This window comes from Microtus ochrogaster, linkage group LG3 (genome assembly GCF_000317375.1).
Source record: "Microtus ochrogaster isolate Prairie Vole_2 linkage group LG3, MicOch1.0, whole genome shotgun sequence".
Taxonomy (NCBI): domain Eukaryota; kingdom Metazoa; phylum Chordata; class Mammalia; order Rodentia; family Cricetidae; genus Microtus; species Microtus ochrogaster.
Genome location: NC_022029.1, coordinates 35,584,804 through 35,601,736, shown reverse-complemented (window position 1 = coordinate 35,601,736; position 16,933 = coordinate 35,584,804). Strand labels below are relative to the sequence as shown.

At 41.7% G+C, this 16,933-nt stretch overlaps 1 protein-coding gene across 1 annotated transcript in view; it reads right to left on the bottom strand.

The window, feature by feature from the left end:
• The window catches only part of Map4k3 (mitogen-activated protein kinase kinase kinase kinase 3), a 162,298-nt gene that overhangs the window by 87,367 nt on the left and 57,998 nt on the right, over positions 1-16,933 (bottom strand). Inside the window, exon 3 of the mRNA XM_005360786.2 lies at positions 3,816-3,906. Within this exon, the coding sequence (XP_005360843.1) occupies positions 3,816-3,906 (91 nt within the window). The remainder of the gene's footprint in view (positions 1-3,815; positions 3,907-16,933) is intronic.

Below are 16,933 nucleotides of genomic sequence, written 5' to 3'. Positions count from 1 at the left end.
ACGCTATGCGGTGACTTTCTAGTTTATACAGGCAAAGAAAACCTATGGACTATACATGCTGACACTATTTAAATACACTAAAAATGCTTTACATTCATAGCATTCCACTTGGTTAAAATCTCTATTATAAAAAATGAAAAAGTTTAGGCAGTTAGAATTAGAAGAATGACTCTTGTCTGACAAGTGTCTTGGCTGTGATGACAAATCTGCAGGCACTAGGTCACTCGCCACACCGTCTGTCTTACAGGATAGAGCGGAGTCAATAGGCCCACTTCATGCAGGCCAACAAGCTGTGGGTCTTTATGGCTAGGTATCTGAACTGGAATAGATGTGCTGCTTCAATAAATGTGTAGAAGCTTTTTTTTAAAAAAATTAACATTTCTATCTTACACCTATATAAGCAAACAAAGACAGAGTAGGTGGGGTGCCTCTCACTATTTTAATTTTCCATTTTGCTGTTCATTAGAATTGACAACAACAAAAGTTCTAACAACTATTTACTGATCTGAAAGTCTCACTCTACCTTTTCATCTTCCCACACACCACAGACTTTGGAAAAGTAATTAATAACTATGAGTGAGTTATAGTGTTCACACACACAGCATACTTAAACAGTAAAACAAGAGCTATGAGCAGGACCACTAAGAATCAGCACCCCTGGGAATGCACCCGAAACTGCTCTTCCCTGGAGAGAGACCTGGCCACCAGTGGTTGCACCTCTGTAGTCACAAAGACAACTCAACTTCAACTTAAGTCACCAATGTGAAAAATACAAAGTTCAGTAACTGCTGGACATTTTCACATGCGCTCATTAACTGGGAGTCAAATTTGAAATCTTTTGGTTCATTTTAAAATAGATACTCGAAAACATAAGGCAGTAAGCCATTCAGCGGGCTCTCTCCTTAGGGAATATAAAGTGACCAATATACTATGCAGCAACCCCACAGTCTGATGTTTTCCCAAGTCCCAATCTCCTCACCATATGAAGATACATTGGCAGACAATTGGTGAGACCCAAATGAAATGTTTGATCTGCCAAGAGTATTGATCTGATGTTCATGTCTTCATCTGATCGAGACAGCACGGCTGTGCTCACGCTAGGGAAAGGAGAGGGAAAGATCTGCACAAACAACTCTACTGCCCTTGAACTCTTCACATTTATATGCTCCAGCATCAAGGTTTCTTTTAAAGAGTAACTGTATACTAACAATTATACTTGGGTTATAATGGGGTTAAGGGATAAGTCTTTGGTGCTTTAATTCTTTTTTTCTTTCAAGAAAAACACAAACATTCAGACAATGTGCACTAAATATGTAGCATCCTATTTCTTAATTTTAAGGCACCAGGAGAACACTTAGTCTCTGTAGTTCTTGTTACACCTCATGCCAATGGTGATAAGTAGCCTGTTGGGACATCAAGTATTCAGCTCTGCTGGAGCTCAGACAGGATCTCTCCATGAAAGGAGTGCAGACAGCTGCTAGAAAGGGGACTTCTGGAACTTAACTATGCCCTGGGCATCTACTGAGAAAATCATGGGCTGACTCTGATCCCCAAGGGCAGGTCTGTCAGAAGTCAAATCCCTCATGCACTCCCTCCATCCCTTTGTCTAAATCTGTTATAATACACTTCAACAGCAGCAACAGAAGAGGGCTGTTATAGAGTGTTTTGGAGGTGGTGTACTGAGCTCCAAACCCCTTGTCATTTTTAAAATCAGTTGTTTCTGCAAAGAGGTATCAGTGAGGGAATGGGCAGAGCCAGGTTTAAATCCTGCCAGTAACAAGCAACCGAGCCTCAAGAAGAAAGGTTCTATTACGCCCTGTTTTCTCGTCTGAGAAAGAATGGGCTGGGCGACAAGATCTCTCAGTTCTCTCCAGCCTGAACACAATACAGACCTAATTCTTAGGATTCCATGCCCCTCTTTGGTCCCAGTCTGTACTTAATCAGGAATCAAGAAGACAGCAGAAGAGAGCTAGAGGAAGGAAGGAAGGAAGGAAGGAAGGAAGGAAGGAAGGAAGGAAGGAAGGAAGGAAGGAAGGAAGGATGTGTTCTCTGTTCCTCCATTTGCTCTCCTGTCATTTTCACTAGCAATGTCTGTACAGTGGGACACAGCTGAAGCGGCACCCTCACATTACATCCCCTAACACCAAAAGAACTCAGGTCTTATTTTTCAAAAGGACCCTAACTTTGTTTTAATTTTGGTTTAAGGAAAAGAACTTCACTATAATCTTTACATTTGGACAAAAATAAAATAAAAGCAAACTTGATGCTCAACCCTTCCAAGCATCTTGTTTTTAAGCTGGAAATAACATAGTAAGAAGCATACGGCTAACGGAGGAAGTGATGAGATGGGACTTTCAGAACAGCGAGCGCAGCTGGCGGCGGCAGCGGTGACATCCAGTGAGCTTCGCATCCCATCCTCCGCACCACTCTTCCCATTTCACATGGACTTAGTCCTCATGGGTGCCTCATCACATAGGTGCTAGCACCTCCATGTTACCGAGGAAGAGATGGAGACACCCAATGACGAAATAACTTATCATAAATTACATTGTAGATTCTGACATTTTCAATCAAGCCCCTAACTTGTATATCACAGACCACGGTCATTTTACCACATGAAGGGCGGCATATAAGTAGTTGGTTTTGCATGCCCCACAGTGCTTGGGAAACATGATTAGACCCAGGTGCCCAGGGAAGCACAACAGCTCTCCTCAGAAGACCAGCCTGGCCAAGAACATCTGGAACGCTGTCTGAGTAGAGTCCAGGTCAGGCACTCTGTCAGGACCAGCAGCAGCAGGTGAATGAGTCCTTTTGCAATGGTGATTCTTTCTGTATTTGGAATCAATTACTAGCACCATAAATTTAAATGATTTTAGGAGATGTTTCTTCAAGCTGATACAGACAGTAACTGCCCCTCTGGGCCCACTTCCTGCCACAGGACAGGTACTGAAGATGTACCTTTTGGGCTGCTATTCGAACCACTCCCCACTGAAGGAGTACCAAAACATCTGGAACTGTACATGGCACACACCTACCCGATGTGAGAGGACTAGTGATCGCTTTCCTGTCTCCATCCAACCTACCCAGTTTGACAGACTCGAACAGGGTGAGGAAAGCTGGCTCACTTTGCTTTTAACAAAGGAGGAGACAAGGGCCAGAACTCCCCAGGGGCTCTACCCTGTGTTCAACATGCTCTGTATGTGGGTCATGTGTAACAGGCATAGTGGCCCCCTGCCAGGAGCAGAGGAAAACATTCTCCAACCTTCCTGTTAAGAGACACCTTAAAAGCAACTAGGTCACGGTGTCAGACTCACTGTGCAGACAGTGAGAAGAGCCAGGTTTGTTTAAGGGTCTTCTCCATGACATGTGACCTGCTCAAACAACACAAGAGCTGAGCACAGAGTCAAAAGTTCACTTTGGGTCCTGGAAAAGTATGTTGTAGAAATAATTATAGTTTCTAGTCTTTAGAACAAAACGAAGCAAAAATGAAACCAGAAGTAGGACACAGAAAAAAAAATCCCTTAAACAAACAAAAAAGTTACTTTGGGAATGAATGCTCCTGACTGAACTCTTAAGCCTAGACGAAAGGGGCAGCAGACAGCTTCCTCGCCAAAACCACACCCAGCATTCCGCAGTCACAAGACGGTGACACTGCACAGAATCAGCACAACAGGTCTAAAGAAAAATTCCACTCTGTGAGAAGAGAAGACCCTAATCCTCTAAGCATGAATCACAGCACTGGAGTCAATGCTATTCTGTTAGGTGAATTAGTGATGGAATCATTACCGTTTTCAAAATGAAAATAAACAATGTACCTGAGATAGCTTCCAAAATAAGCAACAATGTTTGGGTGTTTGCAGTCTTTCATCATAATGATCTCTTGCTGTACAACCGCAAAGTCTTCTCCTAGGACACAAAGCAAGTATGTTGGTAAGAGTCAAAATGTTCATTTACTTTAAAACATGTGAAGATAACAAACTTATGATTAACTATAACATAGTTATAAATTTTATATCCAATGCAACCAGTTCATTAGTGGCATCACTTTTAATAACAATTCCAACCTTACTTGAGAGGAACACAGCACTGCAGTGAAAAGTACAAGTGTCCACCCCAGACTTCTGGGTTCCAATTCTGTTCACTTGGCATACAAGCTTAGACAAATTACTTATCTCTTTGTACTGATTTCCTGCTCAGTAAAAAAGACAACTGACCTCACAGGGCTGCACACCTGGAAAAAGCCTGGCAGGGTAATAGTTTCCATACAGACATTTACTGCTAGTACTATCACACCTTGGGCATTATCAAGGAAATACATATTATAAATAGTCTTCAGTAGGAAATAGCCGTTCCTTTCCTTGTTACCAAACAACATCTGGCTGGTTGTGGTAGCCACACACCTTTAGACAGGCCAATGGAGAAGAGACAGGAGAATCACTAACATTCAGCATAAAGAGCCAATTGTCAAGTTAGAGGAAGACCTAACCCTGGGTACATGAGGGTGGTGATCTCTACAGTGCTGGAAGGGCCCACAGTCTAGCAGTGTGCCTAAGGGTGACCCCTGTGCACAGGCCTCTTCCGCTTAGCCCTTTCCCAACAGTGGAAGGCTGAGAGAGGCTAAACTATTAGCAAATTGTAAGCCCTGCGCCCTGCTTGTCCAAATTCTTCAAAATAAGACCTGGCAATCTCACAGCACTATCTATCACAAGCTGTGACTACTGAGCGAGCATGGAGAGAAACACAAGTGCAGGGAGGGTAGTGTGAACCAGAGGCAGGAGAGAGAGGAAATAAAGGGGCACTCATACCTAAACCAAAGCAACTCGATGATTAGTATAATAACCCATGGACAGTCAAATAAAATGGATATTAATGGCAAAGTAAAAAAGACAGCTCTACCCATGACTGCTCACATCGAAGCATGAGACTGTCAGAGTAAGAAGCCCTGACATTTCTGGCCATGGTGTTTTCTTATTGACTTGAAGTAGCCTAGTCAGGAACCGTCCGAACTCAGCTCAATCCCTCCTCACTCTATGTCCTAATTACAAGGAAAAAAGTAGTGGAGAGGAGATGGTGTGTCAGGACCTTAGTTACTTAAGTCTATGTGTGCAAAATCATAAGTCCCTAAAGGAGAACAGGAATTCTCAAAAATTCACATCACCCAGTCCCCGTGTGTGTTCATTACACACCCCTTTAAGAATTCCTGATCTTTAGTTTATTGGGAAGAAATTCAAGTTAGTTTCATGGACATGTGACATACTTTGGAGGGTCTGAACATTTGCTTTGTCACCTGTCCTGGAATATTACTGTCTGCAGTCCCATGCAAGAGCTGTATATGGTCAAGGTTGATCTAGTCAGCACAACACTCAACGGCTGAAGCTTTCTCTCTCGGGAGACCTAACAGTTATTAGTGGTCATTACAGAGAAAACGATCTATGGGCAGTGTGAGGAGAGACAGGAGGAGGAAGGGCGTTTAATGAGACAACTGAACGACAAGCGAGTCTTATCTCCTCCCATAAGGTGAAGACACACTTATGTAAGACCAGGGCTCCTGTATCACACAGCCACCTTAGCAGGGTCTTCTCTATGAACTACAGTAACCTATTAACTATACAGTCATCTCCACACACATCATGTCTGTGTCTACATCCTCACTAGAACACAGTCCTCTAGGACGGATCATGCCTACCTGACTTCCATATCCTTAGCATGCGACACATCTGAGTGGATCCATACACAGGAGCACACAGCTCCTCCAGGGGACATCAGTTGAGAACAACAACGCTGGGGCTAGTGTTAAGCAACAACTGGTAAGCCCTGTACTTTGGGCCATTTACTCCCCCTTTTCATATTAGTGGCTTCAGTTTCAACATTGTTTCCTATGAAGTGTTACTGACCCAAATATATCACCCCTATGATTATGAGTATATACAAGTTAAACCATGTCAAAATTCAAAGAAAGCTTCCACACCTTCAGTTAGTAAGGTAACTGGGGTATGTAAATTTAGGTAGGAAAAAAAGAAAACACAGCTTATGAATTAGTAAACCAAATGAGTAGAATAGCTGACTCAGAGAACTTTCTTCAAAGCTTGTATGAAATTCCAAAGATAAGCAAACAAGGAAAAAGTTCCTAACACATTTAGCTAGGACAACGAAGGGCAGAAAGTTAAATGAAATAACTTCCTAGATTGCTTTTCAATTCTACATCAGTTTTTGAATAAGACATGAATTCACATTTCAGAAGAGGCACCTGTAGACTCCTTGAGGCATGAGTGGCCAGGCCCTGCCACCACACTGCTCTACCCTCACCCAGACTACTCTAATGGCCATAGCGGCTGCTTCCAGCATCTCCAGATGCAGGTGGCGAGCTCAGCCTTACAGGGGGAAAAATCCAAGGTTCAGGTCACAAAATCCCACCAATTCCTGAATTTACCCCATGATTAGGGCACAGAATCCCACCAATTCTTGAGCTCACCCCAAGATCAGGCCAAAGAATCCCACCAATCTGGGCCACTCTGGAAAGCTCCACCCTCAAGAAACCCTATATAAATCCTGCCCTCCTGTTCAATTCTTTGTTGCTTCTCACCTGAGCAGAGACAGGCATTCTTCTGTGTCTTTCCCAATAAACCCCTTGTGTGAGGTTTGATGTTGTGGTATTCCTTGGCTCCCAACTGCCAGAATACCTTTCCCCTCAGAGTTGTAACACCACATCCCTCCCACACACTCTCCTGCCCCATAAAACAACAACAACAAAACAAACCTGAGATAAGCCAGGCAGGCCTTTAATCCCGGGGGGGGGGGTCCAACAGGGAGCAGAGGCAGGTGGATCTCAGTGAGTTCGAGGGCAACCTGGTTTATAAGAGCTCTAGTTCCAGGGAAGGCCCCAAAGCTACAGAGAAATCCTGTTTGAAAAACAAAACAAAACCCTGAAATAAACAGGTAGGCTGACAAGCGGACCATGTAATGAATGAAGAATCACAAAAGAGGCAGAAAAATATAGTCATGTGAAGTTCTTAGAACAAATACAGTATAAGATTATACCTAACATACAGGAAATATTCAATAAACGTTAACTATAACACACAGATGAAAATTCAATGATGGTCCTCAGGGGTCTTTGTCCCAGAAACTGATGAATGTTATGTGGGAAAGGGGTTTTCAGGGACAGGAAAAGTGATGACTCTAAGATAGGGCTACCATCCTGACTGTGGGAGACAATTGACAACTGGTGCAGTAGTTTGGGAATGTTACTTCAGAAGTTGGAAAAGGCAAGAAAGCAGATTCACCCTTAGGAAGATCAGGACTGAGCTACATACCAATGGAAAAGCTAGGGTGTCTAGTAATAACTCATGCACATCTGATCAAAAACCCTTTCAGAGGGTGCCCAAATTATACAACAGGAAAATGGCAGTCTTTACAACAAATGGTGCCGAGAGAACTGGATGTCCACACATCCAAAAAAAAAAAAAAAAATATGAACCAGCACAGTTCACATACAGAGATTAAAATTGACTCAGAAATGGATTAAAAACTTAAATGCAAGACTAGAAATTGAAAAGCTCCTATGAAAAACAGGCAAAAACATTCGTAGCATTGTTCTTAGCAAATGATATCAAAACAAGGCCAAAAACACAGAGAACAACAACAAAACAAAAATAAGAACAGTGTGACTATAATCTGTGCATTGGAAAGTTGGAAAGAACAATAGACTTGGAAAAGGCAGCCTACCCAACGAAGGAAAACACCTGCAGACCACCCACCTGGTAAGAGGCTACTGTCTAAAATATAGGAAGCAAGCAATCAAATAACTCCATTAAAAATTTAATGAAGAGTGACCAAGCATGCAATTCTCACAAGATGTATAAAGATAAAACATCTTATGTACAACTATAAATATATACAATTTTCATTTGTCAATCTTTAAAATTTGAAATTACAATTAGTGTTTCTGAGGATGCCAAGAAATTGGACCTCTTGGATATGGTTGATAAGCATATGAAATTGTACAGCTACTATTGTTAGGGATGTTAAGGTCCTGGAAAAGTCCCATAGAAGACCACCATCCATGTATGCAATCAGCAAGAGCGTTTATTATCTTGAGAAGGTACTAAGCATGCTGGGACTGCGTATCCAACACAAAGGCAAAAACGGTGGTGGGGGAACAAAAGAAAAGTTTTCAGGATCTTTCATACACAACTAAAGGAATTCTAAAAGCAGTGTGATCATTCTATCTAGGATTGGTTTATGCAAGTGACAATCATATCAGCATGTTTCTAATTGGTTAGGGCTAGCAGGAGTGGGCTAAGACTATAGGGTTTCCATTCTTGGACAAGTCTGGACAAGTCCCAGGCTTTGTCCTTATTCCGTTATTGCTTTGAGGTACCTGATGGGAGGAGGGGAGTTGGTCCTGTCTAGTAAAGGAGATTCTCCTTGTCCTTACTGGGGGGGGGGGGGGTGTGTGTGTGTGTGTGTGTGTGTGTGTGTGTGTGTGTGTGTGTGTTGTCACGGTGACTGACTGCATTTTGTTTTTTCCTCAGAAACTGACTTGTTCAGTTTCAGGAGGCTGGAACTGAGGCCTAATTCTTAACTGAGTTCTTAGGGACCTGCCATGGTATTTGCCTGGCCCTCTCAATGGGGAGCCTACTCTGCCAGTTTATAGCCAAATCAAAGTATTCCACCTGGTTGGGACTACACTCAAGTATTTGGTATTAGTCTCTGTTTACTGGTTCCCATTGCTGACCACCTTTTTTGCCAGGCTGGCAGTTGAATTTTATTTTGAGCAAGCTAACAATAGGACCTACATCCTCAACTGCAATGTCAGCTATATCAACCAAAGAATAAATTCAGCTACTAACTATGCCCCCTAAAATGGAGCAAAGTCAACGATATGATTCATGCCCACAGAACCAGTGGAGAATGTGACAGGGCAAAGAACACAGAGGTCCTCTATCTTGTATTTTTGCTGAGGCCATTTCAGGCTTATCAGTAATTTTATCTCGATGGAAAATTCCATGGAAAACTACCAAACTCTATCCTTGGACCCTGAAGTCAAGATGCCACCACAGATAGCTTCTGTTAAACTGCTTGCTTCTGCAAAGTCCCCCTGCAGTTGTCAAGAGAGCCGCCAGGATGTGATTTTTGCCTTCAAAAAACCCTGTGCTGTGGACCCCTGGGCTACACTTAGGACCTAAATATCTGTGTGTAATGCCAGTAGCCGGCAATTAAGACTTTCATCTAGTAGAAACCGTGTCTGAGTGGTCATCTCCGCAGGGCTCCCTGTAACACTATAGAAAACAATTCAGAGGTTTCCCCAAATCAGATCCATATGATCCAGTAACACTGCTTTTGAGCAGATATTCAAAAGAAATGAAAACAGGATCTAAGAGTATTTGCATCTTCTTGTTCATTGCAGTATTGTTCATAATAACTGAGGTAGCAACAACCCACATATCCACTGACAAATAAATGGGATATATAAACAATGTTATAAGCACACACACACACACACACACACACACACACACACACACACACACACTGAAATACCATTCAGCCATAAAATAAAATGGAAATCCTGTCATGTGCCTTGCTACAAAAATTCCTGAAAAGCAGCTATGTCTGGCTGTGAATCAAAAACTCCTGAAGGAGTCTGTACAGAGATTGATGGACCAAATGGACTTTCAGTGCCATGTAGAGAATGGGATTCTGCAGGTTCAGAAGCTGAACATCCTTGCTCCATTCTGTAATGAAACTAATATCTTGTGCTAATGAATAAAAATCTTTTTTAGAATCTACTAACTTAGCAGACCACTAGCTTCTACCAATCCAAAATCTAAGAATGTCATCAGACAGCATCTTAGTCCTACAGAATAGCTTCCCCATCTAACTATGCCCACCTCTTTGGTATATCCACCTATGATGGATTGAAAAAAATAAAAAGCCCCGTGAAGGGAGTGACATTATTAGGAGGTGTGGCCTTGTTGGAGAAGTGTATCACTGTAGGGGTGGGCTTTGAGGTCTCCTATGCTCAAACTACACTCAGTTGATTCCTGTTGTCTAGGGATTAAGATGTAGAACTCTTAGCTCCTTCTCCAGCACCATGTCTGCCTGCATGCTGCCATGTCCCACGATGAAGATAATGGACTAAATCTCTGAAACTGTAAGCATCCTCAATTAAATGTTTTCCTTTATAAGAGTTGCCATGGTCATAGTGTCTCTTCACAGCAATAGACACCCTAAGACACCACCAATGCATTTTAAGCTTGCTTTGATTTATGACTTCCTTTGTTCTGCAAAACTATAAAAACCTTGTGAAACTGCTTCCATGTTGGAACATGGAAATCAGGGTAACCTAAATCTGTGTTCCTGGGACTAGGTCACTCAAAATGGCTCCAGAAGACTACCTTATTCCGTTTAAAATGAAACTGTTAGCCGGGTGATGGTGGCGCACGCCTTAATCCCAGCACTCGGGAGGCAGAGGCAGGTGGATCTCTGTGAGTTCGAGACCAGCCTGGTCTACAGAGCTAGTGCCAAGACAGGCTCCAAAGCCACAGAGAAACCCTGTCTTGAAAAACCAAAAAATAAAAAATAAAAAAAATAAATAAAATGAAACTGTTTTTTTTTCATTAACAGCTAACATGAATGGAACTGAAGGCTAATATGCTAAATGAAAAGTTCTACAGGATTCTAACTTGCACCAAGAATTAAAAATAGCCAATCTAATAGAAAATAGAATGATCACTACCAAAAACTGGAGGAGGGGTGGGGTGAGGAGCTGATGTTCAAAGGCTACAAATTTCAATCATACATAGTCACAAACTGTTTTGTATAACAGTCTTCTTATAGCAACAAGACTGTTTTAGATACCTAAATTCATTAAGAGGGTGGATATCAGGCTGTATACTATACTAATAAATGGTCCTAGAACAGAAACGTTTGAACATGGACTATAGAACATATACAAGGTTTCTCGTTCCCAACGTTGTAGCATTAAAATTAAAGAGCTAATAAGTAAACATTTTTGCAGCTGATCACTGAGACACACAGGTGGGAAAGAGGAAGAAAGTGTAGATAAAATAAAAGATCCTCGGTCACTTTATTTGTAAGCATCAAGAACTTTAGGAGGTAAATACTCTGTATAGAACTGTCAGCCTGGATGAAAAGCACCAACCCTGCTTTGAAGAGTTACGTAGGTGACGCAAGAACAACTCTACCCATAAGGCAGTGCAGAGAAACAACTGGTGACCGGGGATCTGCCTCAGTGCACAGGTACCAGGTAAGTGCATTCCCCGAACACCCATCCCTCGTGAGGAAACACAAAGCAGAGTGCCTCACCAACTACAGGCAAAAAACTACAACCAGAGCTGACAGGAAAGAAGGCTCATGAAACACTACTCTGGGAAAATGGTGGAATGAAGTCTTACTGGAGTCTCATCACTTTCAGATTCTGTTCTGCTATTTAACGCATGCTGCTCTCACAGGAACAAAAATCCACCCCGCCCCATGACTTTCCCTGCTCATCACTGTCAGTATTTTTCCCTGGGTTGGAAATGGGTGAGTGTTCTCATTTAGGAGACTTACTCCTATAGCTGACAGCTAATAAATCACTTATCTGCATTTATATCCTACTCCAGTAACTGGTGCTACAAGTGATACAAGTAATTATACGCAACTTGAAAGACTGACTTTAAGTCACCAAAGAAGGAAGAGCTAAGAGGCCTGTAGCAGACAGTATTCCCCTTGTCAGAATTTGAGTGAAGGGACACTAGCCCAAGTATGTGACTTGCTAAAAACCACATATTCCATAAGTTAACCACCAAGGTCTCTTTCTGTATTTGACCACTTCCTCCTCCTGAGGCTGACTACCAAGGTCCAGCTATTAAAGTATTGAAGTCCAACAAACAGAAGCCCCCTTTGGTTGCCCCAATTAACATGCCAATCAAAATTAAACACCTCACCCTAACACGGGGTTCCCTGTACACCTTTATAAAGTGCCATTTTCCGCCTACCTGTCTCCTTTCTATCCAGAAGCAGTCCCTGTGGGGACAAATACCCCTGCCCCCTTTCCTTCCCCTTCTCCCTTTATCTCCTTTCTTTGTCCCTTATGTCCTCTGTCCCTCTGGGGCAATAAATCATCTGTGTGCTGAGAACTTGGTCTTGGGGGTCCTGAGCTTGTCCTTTCACTGAGCATGAAGCCCAAGTGGACATGTGCTCACTAGCCAGCTTCAATGGAAACACTTATCTTGATCTGTCTTTATATTCTGTTCAAACTGGGTCTTAAGAGTTGGCAGTGTTCTAGCGCAAGCAAGTTTAAAACCAAAGAAACAGATCTTTAATCTCACAAAATCAGGTTCTCTGATGCACTGCAAACGAGGAAATCGCACACCAGAGGAATCTTGGACCATCTCAGCAAATGCAGGACAAGGCAGTTATTACAGGATTCACTATTTGGAGAGGAGTGGAGCTGAGGTGAAGTCCAAACAAAGCAGCGTTTTGTCAGGCTTAGAATAAATACAAGCACTGGGCTGCAAAGCAAAGGCAAGGTCCTTTCTTCCCATGGAGGATGAAGTTAGGACAGACATGTTGCTGTGTCATCCAAGTCAAAAATCAACATAGTATATTTAAAGATTTATTTTACTTTAATCTGTATGAGTGGTTTCCTGCATGTATATTATTACATGTACCACATTCGTTCCTAGTGTCTGCAGAGGCCAGAAGAGAGCCCTGGGTCTCTCTGAAACTGGAGTTGTAGTTGGCTGTGACCTACTATGTGCATCGTGGGAACTGAACCCAGGTCTTCTCCAAGAAAAAGCGTTCTTAACCACTGCCCCAGAGAGTTCCAGCTGTGGAATTGGACTGTCAGGATTCAAAATCCTAGCCCTCCATTAATCAGGGCAAAGTACTTCAGTTTCTTTAACTATAAAAAATAGAGGTAATAACGTAAGGATTAAATGAGTCAATGCATGTAACTCACTTAGAACAGTGGCTGGCACAAATTAAGTTTAAATAAATGGTAGCTATTAGTAGCAACAAATGCCCTAGCTTAAACTAACTCATCTCTATCTCCATGCTCATCTCCATACCTTCCTCATTAATTTGATTTATCTAGTGAGTATTTACTAAGAGGCACCGAGAATCTTGTGAAAAACCAAATTTGTCTTCATAGAAATGTCAGTCCAGTGAAGACTGTGGCACTGCATTCTTACAAATGCCTCCCTTCCCAGCCCCTTTAATGTGAAAACTTTTAATGCTAAAATATTGACTCATTTATGGTGAAAAGATGCCACACTCCCCAATGACTCGTCGGGAAGAGACAATGATTTCTTTTAGGACAATATTACATTTTGTTCCTGAAAACTCTAATACTAAGCAGAACGGGTCTTAATCTAATACTCAGTATTTGTAGCATTTTCCTAATTCTTGACATTTTACTTTTAACATATTCATACATCTGTCTTTCATACCCTTCTGATCCACACATGTGCACAGCAAAACAGCTGATAGAAAACTAATAACCTGTCTTACAGCTAGGGCGGTGAGAATTTTCTCTGTGATTAGTACTTTCAGCCCTAAAACCAGGAAAATCTTAGGCAAAAGCCAATGAATCTGTCATCAATTTATAGCAGATGACACTGAAGAAACAAGTCACTACACACAGGGAAAAACAAAGGTCAACCAAGACTCTCCAACTTCATAAACACTGATCACATGAACCCCAAAGGACCATCCTATACCACAGCCACATGTTCCGTGCCTAACTACACCCCAGCCCAGTGCTCGTCTCGAACCAGCATTTTATCACTTGTCACTCATGGAGAAAACACCTCTCTCTGAATGTGTATGTGTGTGATCACAGTGATATGAACACACACATACATACATGTACATGCAGCATAACACAATGACAATTATAGCTAAGTTCTCCACATTTGTATATGAGCAATAGTTATATACTAAAGTATTTCCGTATCTGAATTTCCATTGGACACATATCAGTGTCAGACGGCTTACACACATATATAATTCATACACGTACCCATACACTCACGTACAAATGGGGAGGGAAGGGAGAAACAAAAACACCACTCCTGCTCTCCATACTGTTTGACACATTTCTCTGTCACTGAACCTCCAATACATACTGCAATTCTCATCTGGGGTTGGTAACATCTTACTAGTTCAAAAAGACAATGGCCCCCTTTGACCAGAACTCATTTCCTCTTCAGTTCCACCAATCTGGCTGCATAAGCATCACGTTCTCTTACCTTCTTGTGATGCGCTGTGTACCCTAGAAAAACCCACCGTAAATCACAAGTCCCTCTCTAGTGAATGCACCACACCTTGCTTGCACTTTGCACAAGAGGCCTCAAGGAGACTCTTTCCTGCCGTCTCCATTTCCTTTCCTCTCATTCTCTCTTACAGCTCCTTCAATCCACTGAACTGCTCTTATTAAACCCATCAATGCAAATATGTGGTCCTCAGTTTTCACTGTTATCCACACCGTTAACATTATGTCAAGACTTTCTCTTGGGGTCTGAAAATACTCAGTATGCTTGTGTCCTATCAGAATGACTCTGGCAGTTTATGGTCAAGCTTTCTTTGTTGAATTCTCCTCTAGTAGACCTCTAACAGAATTAACCTTGGGCTCCAACCTCAGCCCTTTCTTCTCTAGCAACACTTCTTCCTGGTGATATCCCCCTATCTTCTTGCTTCAAGAGTTAGTTGTATTCTGAGGATCTTGAAACTGCACCACTAGCCTGGCTTCTCCTGGAATTACAGGTGCATGTCCACTGTTAGTCAACATAGGCATGCTAAGTCACATGCTAAAACATACACAGTAAAACTGGGTTATTGGTCCTACTAACCCTGTTTCTCAAAAGGCTTGGGACATCTATGATCACTCCTAGTTTTGGTAGTTCATTTCATTCTGATGGGAATTGGCTCACACGTTTGGAGCCATGGTGGCCTGTTCTCTACCCCAAGTCTTGCTGTCTGCTCTTACTTTGGAACACTGTCCTTGCTTGTGACTACAGGGAATGACTTTCACCAAGAAAATCCCATGACTGTGTTACCATTCCAATCTCAAGCCAATGCCATGTGCTTTGAGCAGTCTCCTGACATCTTGACATTGGCTGAAGTGCCATAACATCTTACTTGGTTCATCGGCTTACTTATGCATACATTTCCATACTTGCTGTCATGGTTAACTAAAATCTATGCTTCTGAAGGCTCACCTGCCTTAGGTATCATGTCTGGCACTGGGTAGACGATGACTAGATATTAATCAAATGATTGACATAAGCTGATTTTTCACAAAATATAAGGCCAAAAGATTACATATGGTAAAGGAAGGCAGCCAACCATTAGCCCCAAAGCAATGGCAATTAACAGTAGGAGAACACAGAAAAAAAAAAAAAAAAAAAAAAAAACCAACTCATGACACACTTCCCAAATGAAGGATAGATACAATCAATGAGCCTATCACATCCATAAAATATACATGTTTGGTATCTGTGATGTGCAAGGCCAGGCCCTCCACAAGCCTGAGAACACAGTTAGAAATGAAGCCTGGCTGAGGACACTGGCTGCTGACAGAGCTCTTGCCTAGACCTACACAAGGGCCTTGGCTTGATCCCCAGAACTGTGCAAAAGGGAACATAGATGTATAGGAAAGGTACCAGAAATCATCTTTTCTCACGGAGCTTACACACCTGCTGCTGAGTGTGATGCTGTCTTTCCCCTGCTGCCTGATGTTTGCAGCAGAAACTGATTGACATCGCTGACCACCATGTGAGCCACCTCTGAGGCTATCGCAGAGCTCTCAAGTGCATGTCTACCACATGCACCATGTTGTATGTATTCTTCACAATGCATCCTTTCCAGCAGGGTGGTATGCTAACAAAGTGACCTGACTCACAGATCCATCTTGCCTATCTCTGATCTTTCACAGTCTTCTTAGTTCACTGTAAACAGAATCGTATGGGTACTTCTACATAAATTTCAAAATTTCTGGAGAAAATAGAAAGTTGACAGTGGTCCTCAAGTCAAAATGATGAATGACTTTAATTTCTACTTGTTTTAATTCTATTTTTCTACTTTGATTTACAATGATCAAAATTGGTTTTGCAATTAAAGTCCAAAAAAAGTATAGACTTATAGTTAAGCAGGGGAAATATAAATTAAAGTCATGTGAACAATATAAAAAAAAAATCAATGAAACACCTTCAACGAACCTCAGATTAAAACAATTTTGCCAAAATATCTCAAGTTTTCATTTTACTTCCATTTCAAAATGATTACCAGCCATTTAAAAAGAAAAAGGAATTAACTAAGTCAAACTACAAACACTTAAAGTCTATCACATTGCATTTGACTATTTTTAATTTTACAAAGGAGACTGACCACTGGGACTCTGAAAAGGTGTGAGTACTACATCACCCATGAAGACAGTCCTATCCCATACCAAGCCAACTGATTCTGTTTTCACAGTTAAGAACTCATGACATATTAAATGATTTTGGAAGGAAACTAGCATAGTCCACCCTAAGGGGAAATTAGAGGGCAAATTATTGAGCTTCTTTAAAAAGAAATAGAAAAAAAAAAAAGACAAAACAAGAGAGAAACCTACAAACATAAATGACAATTAAAATGTACCAATTGTTTCCAGTTTGAAGACTTTATTAATAAGAAACTATTATCAATATTGTTAGTTGACTCTTAGTTATGCATGTAAGACTTTAAAGAAATGTATGTGTGTAAGCTTGTGCAAGTCTGTGCGAATTTGTAGAAGGCAGAGAAAGATATTGGTTTTTCTGGTATATTATGTTCTGCCTTATTCCCTTGAGACAGGGTCTCTCACTGAACCTGGAACAAGACTGAAGACTAGGAAGCCCCAGGGATCCTCCTTTCTCTATACTCCATAGCAATGGGGTTACAG